At 38.2% G+C, this 9,701-nt stretch overlaps 1 protein-coding gene across 2 annotated transcripts in view; it reads right to left on the bottom strand.

Moving 5' to 3' along the window:
- Positions 1-1,843: 1,843 nt before the first annotated feature.
- LOC126271955 (aromatic-L-amino-acid decarboxylase) overlaps positions 1,844-9,701 on the bottom strand; it is a 172,910-nt gene continuing 165,052 nt past the window's right edge. For both annotated transcript variants that reach the window (XM_049974393.1, XM_049974394.1), the window contains exons 11-12: positions 3,295-3,495; positions 1,844-3,073 (exon numbers count right to left, since the gene is read on the bottom strand). In XM_049974393.1, the coding sequence (XP_049830350.1) occupies positions 2,867-3,073; positions 3,295-3,495 (408 nt within the window). In that variant the 3' untranslated portion in view covers positions 1,844-2,866. The remainder of the gene's footprint in view (positions 3,074-3,294; positions 3,496-9,701) is intronic.

Below are 9,701 nucleotides of genomic sequence, written 5' to 3'. Positions count from 1 at the left end.
GTCAGTTCTGTTTGCAGACATACTTCTGTTTTAATTGAAGATGAGGCAGAAAAAATTCAGAGCTCCATTGTGAGCACAATGGGTACGCTAGAAAACCTGGTTTCAGTTAAATGGCTTGCAACTGAACATTACAAAAACCAATATGGTACATTTCAAAACCAAACATATGAAATGTGTGGATCTTAAAATACATCATCACAATCATCCTATGGAAGAAGTTAACACAGTCAAATTCCTAGGACTAAATGTGGACAACAACTTAAACTAGAGTACACATATTGATTTCCTATCAAATAAACTAAGCAATTTTGTCTTTGCAATGCAAATACTAGCAAACTCTACTGACATGAGTACACAAAAATATCATAGTTATTTTGAACCTGTCATTAGGTATGGTTCTGGGGAAATTCAAGTAGTGTATCTCGAATACTGAAACTGCAAAATAAAATTATAAGATACATGTTTAGTGCACAACGAACAGAATCTTGTCGCCCATTATTTTGGAACCTGCAAATCCTAACAGTTCCCTCCATATACATTTATGAAATTATAATCTTTGTACACAGCAGACAAAAATTATTTGAGGAAAATCATTTTAACCACACATACAACACAAGAAATAAAAATAATTTTGTGTTACCCACACACCATTTGAAATTATATGCACGAACTTCACAGTATATGGGGATTACAATATACAACAAGCTAATGAGCAAAAATATATTTAATATGAAGCCAGAGTGTCTAAAAATAAGGCTACAGCAGATTCTGTGGGAGAAATGCTACTATTCAGTGGAAGAATTCGTAGAGGATGACATAATTTGAGCAAGGGGTAATTAATTGTTAGTCTTTTATTGTATGTGTATTTTTAAATTGTATTATTGTTAAGGTACCATTTGTTAAAAATCAGCAGTTGTATGTATACGGTAAATCTTTACCAAAATTTTGACGTGTCTCCTGTACCTGAATCAAATGATATAGATTATATATGTTGAAAACAAAGATTCCAAGACTTACCAAGCGGGAAAGCGCCGGCAGACAGGCACATGAACAAAACACACAAACACACACACAGAATTACGAGCTTTCGCAACTGGCAGTTGCTTCGTCAGGAAAGAGGGAAGGAGAGGGAAAAATGAAAGGATGTGGGTTTTAAGGGAGAGGGTAAGGAGTCATTCCAATCCCGGGAGCGGAAAGACTTCCCTTAGGGGAAAAAAAGGACAGGTGTACACACACACACACACACACACCACACACACACACACACACACACACACACACACACACACACACACACACACACACACACACACACACACACACACACACACATGAAAAGTGTGGCGATTTTGATATTGCATGTACTGGTAATCACATGGTCCATTTTTAGTCTTCTGATGCGTGTTCTTTGAGAGTTAAGATGCCCACTCAGAGTTGTGCAAAACATTGGTCTGATTGCTTTGGTTATATCAATACAGCTTGTTTTAGTGAGAAACTTGGCCATAATTGATACAAGTAAGCAAATAGATATCTTACAGCCTAGTAATAAAAAAATCCTGTGTGCCTCAGAACTACTAGTTACTTCTTCAGAAAGTAAGTTAACCAGACCACATGATGAGAGAGAAACCTCTGTTGTCCCTCTCATCCTGATATCTGACTTGCTCCTCCTTTATGTTACCCAACCTATCACACTTTCCTATCTGAGGAATGAACTAACAGATCCAAATATAAGAAGAGGTGGAGAAGAATGTGATGATTGTCAGTGAAAAATATTACTTCTGGTTCCCTGTTATATCCAGCTGAAAATTTTTGTTGGCTGTTTACTGAATTAAAAAAGGTAAGCTTCTTCTAACATATCTTTATTTTTTTTCGTTTATCTCCAAAAATTTAACTCAGTCTGCTCAATACATTTTAAGAATATATACACAACTGTTGGATTAAAAAAATTATTTACAAACTCTTATGTTTAACATTAAATTAAAGAAGATAATTACAAGAATACACAATTACTTTAATTGGACCCATTTTTAATACAATACTTTGAGCGTTTGTACATAAATAATTACATAAAATTACTCTAATTTACATATACATATATTATTCATAAAAAAATAAAATATTCAGTGTGTGTATACCCTGTGTCAGGTGATTTGAAATACGTCAACTAGAACGAGCAGACTGGCACACTCACTAGGAACATGCATGAAAAATAAAATCTGAGAACTACAGTTAACAGTTACAAGCCACAGATTTTTTTAAACTACTCACTATCTTGCAAAAGCATTGGTAGGCCCATTATTGTAAATACCATATTCTTAATATTTTGTATCAGTGAAATTGGTCCACTATTTGGTCTCTCTTGTTACCTGTAATTTAAGGTATATGCTCGCACTCTAAAAAGTATGATCTTGGCATTTTCTACAGCAAGTTAATGAAGAGTCTTGCTTAATTTGGGTAATACCTAAATCTTGAGAATCTATGAGTAATTTATGTTTTTATAAAAAAATAAAACAAACACACACACACACACACACACACACACACACACACACACACACACACACACACACACACACACACAAAAAATAAATAACTATAACCCACAATACTGATGTAGAGCCTGACAAAATAAGTTGTAAAAAATAGGTTATAATGTTATTTACTTCATGCTATCTCTCAAGGTCTGTACATACATACAAAATGTGCCAAGAAGTTACTATCAGTGTAAGCCTACACCAACTGTTTTAACATGCATATAAGAAGATTGTGCTGTAATATCCAATCGTGCCAGTTGTACTTTACACCTAATCTTTATGTTAGTTCTTAAGAATGAAATATTACAGCTTTGCGTAACAGTATCATACAATTACTTTCCAGGCCTTGCTTCAGCTAGAACTTCATCTGCTAAGGAGCTAATCTCCTTCCAAGATAGCTGAATATCACAAGACTCACTGAAACGAGAACAAATTGCCAATCTGAGGAAATATGTGTCCCTCACTTTTGATGGAACCAGGTGGATTACTCCATTAGCATTTATTCTTTTCAATAAATTTTCATTAATTTCATTTGATCCCTGTAACATTAAGAACTTTCATGAGAACATGAGAAATTGGTAGCTGTAACTAATACAGGTAAGAAAATTAAAAAAATACTGTCACACCCAGAGTAATTTAATATTTTGTTTCATATTAAATAGGAGTGTAACACATCCTAAAATAGCTACAGAAGGATTCACAAAGAAATTATGAATGCAATTTTAAGCAATAGTAACTTGGAACCAAATTTAATTTTTACCTTGAGACGAAAGCAAACAAGAGCCATTGTGACTTCATGAAATATCTCAAAACGTTCATCCTTACGCACAAGTGCTTCAAATTCATGTGCCTGTGCTATGTGTTTTCGAATATATGCTTGAAGATTTTCCACTCCATAAAGCCGCATGACAAACCACAGTTTAAGGGAACGGAAACGGCGACCAAGAGGAATCTGCCAGTGCTGGAAGATAAACCATGCATATGAACTAGACTGACAAATTTAGAAGAGAACACCGAACCCCGAAAAAGTTTGCATATTAAGAGGTATCTTCTTGATAGATTTTATTGTTAAGCATATGTAAGTAGAAGGTACAGAATGGTCTTACTTTATTTCTTTCACTGCTATAGCTTTTCATACTGTGATAAGGATAGATCATATTACTAGCAAGTCACATGATACACTTTGTCTACAGTTAGACTTGTGGGATTGGTAATTATTAAAAAAAAGTGTACATCACTGTTGACAATAACACAGCACATTTCCTACTCCAAGACACTATTCCATGTCTGTCATCAAAATCAACTATTAAATGTTATCATCCTCTAGATATCAAACACAATGGCTCAGAAAGCAGAGACAGGTTGTATGTCTACTGATACAGAGTTTTTCCTTCATGAAAGGAAGTGTGTGATATTGTGCAAACAGAACCACTGACTGTAGAAATAATAACAAAATAATAATAATAATAATAATAATAATAATAATAATAATAATGTTTTCCACATCAGTTTTATGTAGAACTGGCCCCCCCTCATTTTTTTTATCCTAGCATAGCCTTTACAAACTTTGTTCTTTTACTTTACCCAGAAACTCAAGCTGGACTATACAAATATTCTAAGAACACCAATAAAATGTACACAACTACCATCCTGAAATTTTTGACTACATCTTGCTTACTGCGGATTGTTTAAGTTCCATGAAATGCAAGGTTTTGGCAGCCATTTTTAACAATTCTTGCAATTTTCAGCTTACCTGGCTATTGTGTGGGCCTCCAGACCTACACTTGCAACACACACACCACTTAGACTGAGGCAGTAAGAGGTTGGTAGAGGGATTGTTTTAACATAACAATTTTATGGTAGGACTGATGCAAATTAGTGTTTGGAATGGTTCATGCACACTTTTGGTGAATATTCACCTTCTAAGGCGATAGTTTGCTACTAGCTTAGTAGCATAAGATGTGAAACTTTAAGAGACAAGTCTGTTGGAACAGCTGGTAATGATCACTATTGAATAAAATTTGCTTCAATTCCAGATTATGATTGAAGAGGATGTTCACTGCATCTGTAAATAAACAGAGTGCATTCTTTGTGTCTCATGGCAATGTTTCACAAGATCCTGTTTGAGAATATTTTAGTTAAAAAGATTTGCAGTCACTGAATACGAATATGCATATATATTTTTTGTATGCATATGAAAACCTTAAAAATTGTGAACCCACAAAGACTCAGCATTTATCAAATCTAGTCTGATAGTTTTTTTCTCCATTTTCCCTGAATTCAGTAATGTACTTCTTTTTACCTTAAATTATTATGGAAGGTGGTTACAATATTATGAAAAGGAAAGTAACCACTCACCACATAGTGGATATGCTGAGTCACAGATAGGTACAACAAAACAAGTGACAATCTTTTTGTTGTGCCTATCCATGACTCAGCACCTCCACTTTATGGTGGCTGGCAACTTTCCTTTTCATAATATTGTTACATTCCATCCTGGATATTCCGTTATGTAACTGGATTAGAAATTTAAAATATTTTAATAAAAGATAGTTCAGACAGACAACCCATCTAAAAACTTCTTAAATGAAATTAAAAACTTTACCATCAGAGATGAACATAGTACTAGCTCAATTAACTTGCAAAATTTACACATTGCTGCAAATCTCAATGTAATAATTACACACACACCATGGCACCAGGCTGCTGGCACCCTACACTTTGAATATTCTACCATCAGCATCTGAGTGGGTTGGTCACTAGAGGCCATTTGCAGTGGGCTGCATGACTTTTACACAAAGCACAGTATCCATTTACTGGAGCCCTCTTAGTAAGTGCAGTGCAGCTGGCACTTGCTCTCATATTGTGTTTGTACTCAATGTCAGCAACTCCTTGTAGAAGTACCTGGATTGTTTCTATGTTTGTGTCTATGTTCTAAACTGTTGTTTTCTTGTAAGTGGAAGAAGAATTAACTTTGGTTCATTGTGGCCATGCTGTTGTTTCTCTCTTACAGTGTCATATTGTGACAAAGCAAGCTGGGATATTTTTACGTCCCTTCTTGTTTTGCCACCTGCCTCCTTAGAATTCTTTTTTTTTTTACTTTTAACTAATCATCATTAACATATTTGAGCATAATCTGCATTTTCATACATGAGAAAGACTGGCTTTCAGTTTTTCAGAATATAACACTAGATCAAATTTCGTGCTGAATTTTATGTATGTAATTGATTTCAAAATTTATTTTGACAATGACTAGCTAGTGTTATAGGGTGAAATCAGTAACTGTTTCATAACTTAAATTCTATTGTTGATGCATAAACAAATATAAATTCTGTACTTATTACAAACATTTGGAGGAACAACTAATTGTATTCTTAAAGGATCTATTTGGCTCTATTCGAAAACATTTTAGTGAAGCCAGCCTTTAATTCCATAGTAATTAAACATTTTGTCAAAAGTACTGTTTGCATATCTATATATGTTAATTTCATGATTTAAACGAATAATTTGGCTTAGTCCTTGTAGTAGGAGAAACTGTTAAAAAGAAGGAAATTTTCTAGGTGTTCAGTTAACTTAATGAGTTATATTTTAATTGTAATTTCTGTAAATTTAACTTTGAGCAATGTGTAGTTTCAGTACCTACTATTGTGAGGATATATAAGGCCCCGATTTTTAGTCCCAAGGCAGTCAGTCAACAGCCGAGTTTCAGACGAGAAACCTATGTTGGTTAAAACAACAACAACAATGCATCAACTTAGCTGTGAAATAAGTGTAACACGATGAGGCCATGTGCAAAAACATGGACAGTGTCTGCCCCATATTTAACTTTCTATTCTTCAAGAACTGTGAACGTTTTCATTATGTTTTACTGCTCATAGATATTCAACAGTAAATTATTGTAACAGTATGCGGATGTTCGCCTGCAACCTTTAATGAGGCTTATCAAAAGTTAAACAATAGTGCACTGGCCAAGTAAAAGAATGAACCGCAACTGTGCATCTGTCAGATACATCATTTACAGTAGACACTAGTTGCACTTTCACCCCCTATTTCTTCAGCCAGTACATGCCACTGAGGACAAACAAATGAAGAATTAAAGAAAGCAGGGAACATTGTCACAATACAACTTGGAAAAAGAATGGGTTTCATTCCCGCGCACTCAGGCAATAGGGATGTTTCTTCAGTGGTTGTGTTCCTGAAGGCAGTGCACCAATTTCTCTTCAAACAGTTGCGGGTTCTTATAGTTGTTATCACGAACTTGACAGCTACATTCACTACGCAGGCTTCCACCTGCCGCCCTTCCTGCCTTAAGACAATGCAGCTGAATACAAGGAAGCTTAGAAGAAGCAGCTTCAGCAACACTTTCTTGCTTCTGATGTCACAGTGCAAACATGAACATGGCTTTGTTCCTTTCTTTGAGTTCTGCTTAGATCTATGAGCTGTTGTGCCAGTTATCCCTGCACCCAGAATCTGTGTCAGTTTCATACAACATAATGTGTAGGTTGACAAACTATCGCTGTAAACGCGTGCATGCCTTTGCAGTGTGTGAAGAGTAATCTTTGTCAAATAGCCCCACAGGTCCTACTGAGCTTAAGTAGCCAAACTACATGGCCTCAGTTGCAAATGTCTGTGTTAACAATGCTCATTATGACTCCCATCCTGATTCTATGGTCCATGATGCCACCATTCAGTTGGTTCCTGAGAAGGAGATGCATCAACATGTACTAAAAAGGGAGAACCCACCTTTAACTGAAGTGTTAAATACTGCTCAATCTTTTGATGTATCTTGCACTGCGTAATCAGATTGAGGCTTGGTGTGCAATCACCCCAGTGGTTCCTCTTCCTGGTCATTGGGTGCCCACCAGTTCTTGTAGAAGGAGGGGGGGGTGGGGGAGGGGTGGTGGAAGGGGAGGGGGGGTGGAAGAGGGGGGGGTGGGGGAGGGGTGGTGGAAGGGGAGGGGGGGGTGGAAGAGGAGGGGGAGGTGGAAGAGGAGGGGGAGGGGGGGACAGCACAGCAGCCGTACAAATGTGGCCCTGGCACTACACTGGACAGTGATGACCCAAACAGCAAAAGCAACAGTGCTTCGTGCTCCCAACTTGCACATAATGTCTTTTTTTGCAACTCGGCAGGGCCACATGCCCTAAGACACAGGTGACTTGCAACAACTTTAGGAAAAAAGGACATGCAAGATTTGTGTGCTATGTGTTGTTCCCAGCCCCCTCTCTTCCCCATTCCCATCTGCGGACATTGACAGTGACGTTAGTTGTGTGTGTCCAGTGCTTATGAATCATAAGCAACTGTTTATCGAAGTGTGAATCATGGACAAAGTACTCAGACCATAAGCGGACCTGGGTGCAGGTGTGATTTTACTGAACTCTCAAACTTCTGTGGATTTAGGATCTCTAGCATTGTCTCTGGTTACCTAACATTTGAGTTAAAACAAGCAGAGAATTCCAACTTTGGGGGCAATTTATGGCTCCTGCTATGTATAAATTTGTGGTTCATTCCTTGACTTTTTTGGTAAGGGATGATGCTGGCAGCACAAATTTGGACTGGGTGCTTTCATCGCTTTTGGTTTTTCCATTTTGGGTATGGTGTACCTCATTTCCAGCCAGGCCCCTAACCAGCAGTTGTTTTGAGTTCTCATCTCTCTTCTCAGATGTGTTAGGCTGTGCCACTAATTTTGTGGCCTGCATTATATTGAGAAAGTACAATGTGGCCTTCCTTTTCTCCAAGTTTGCCCTACTGCAGTGGCTTTGTGTGGGCAAGTGAAATCACAATTGGACAGGCAGTCATTGTTTGCTGATCATGTGATCTATTACATTGAGTGAGTGATCTAACCCCCTTGTGATTGTTAAAAAGCTGACTGGTCAGCTTCACCTCTGCATTGACTAAAGTTTCAGTTAACAGTGCCCCGGCAATTCGTGGAACAATTGATGTGTCCATTCCCAGATGCAGCAACTATTTAAAAGACATCATTATGACGATAACTTCATGGAAGAACATTTACAGTGCCTATGCAAGTTGTTCATTGTCTTACATAAAGCAGGGTTCACATGCAAATTGTCCAAGTCACTTTTCTCAGCCATCCGTTATATATTTTGGGTTCAACTTGGTGCTAAGCCTTTATGCCATCACTTTGCTGTGGTCACGGCTGTGCCACACCTTACAAATTTCAAAGAACTCTGAGTATTTTAGGTACAATAGCTTACTACCACAAATTTATTTTAAGTGCAGCCATGTTGGCCTATATCCATCAAGAGTTGCTTCACAATTTTCCTTTTCAGTGGATGATGGCCTGACAGTGAGCTTTCACGTTTTTTGAAATATACATTACATCTGCTCCTTTTTTCGCTACTTTCCATCCTGGCTATCACCTAGTTTTAGCTACAGGCACATCTCAGTGTGAACTTGGGGCCATTCTTGCACATCATGGAACCCTTCCTAAATTCTTCCTGATCATTGGTTGTTGATGCTTTCTCTACATTTCCATACATTATCTGCAGTACTCCGACATCAGCCGTGACTGATTCTGGGCCTCTCCAAAATGCATTATATGCTTGTGATGGATAATAATTCACAGATTAATTGTGATACAGAACATCTCATCCATAACTTCAAGGTTCAAACAAAGAAATGCATTGCAGACTCCTCCACCAATGACGCCTTGGCACTTAACGAGTTCTTACATGTTCATGCCATTGGGGGGAGGGAGGGGGTGGGGGATTCAAAATCCAGACAAAGTGCTCTATGGTCACCAGCCACACTCACTCCTGTATCTGCCCTTCTCACCCCATGAACACTGGTTTGTGGAGTCCTCAACATGGTTCACACCTGGCTGGCTTCCATTGTCTGGGCTCAGAGGTCCGGCAACTGACCACACTGGATTCCTGCTAGGTTCTAAAGCTGCCAAGGCTACCACTTCTGTATGGTGGGCACCTGTGATGGACTGGCGATGTGCCACCATGAGTAGCTGTGCCCTCGCTCCATGGTGAGGGCCACAGGTCTGTTACTGCTGCCAACTCTGCCTCCTCCTTCAGAACCAGTCTCAGCCTCTGGAGCATCCCTGCTGTGGAGGCAGACCCACCCTCCTTGTGGATGTCACATCTCCTGCCTCTAGACTGGGGTCCAGACCCACAATGCCTGCTAATGGATCTTCCTGTGAT

Source organism: Schistocerca gregaria, chromosome 5 (assembly GCF_023897955.1).
Source record: "Schistocerca gregaria isolate iqSchGreg1 chromosome 5, iqSchGreg1.2, whole genome shotgun sequence".
In the NCBI taxonomy this organism is placed as follows: domain Eukaryota; kingdom Metazoa; phylum Arthropoda; class Insecta; order Orthoptera; family Acrididae; genus Schistocerca; species Schistocerca gregaria.
The sequence above is the reverse complement of the archived record's forward strand: the minus strand, read 5'-3'. Positions and strand labels throughout refer to the sequence as shown.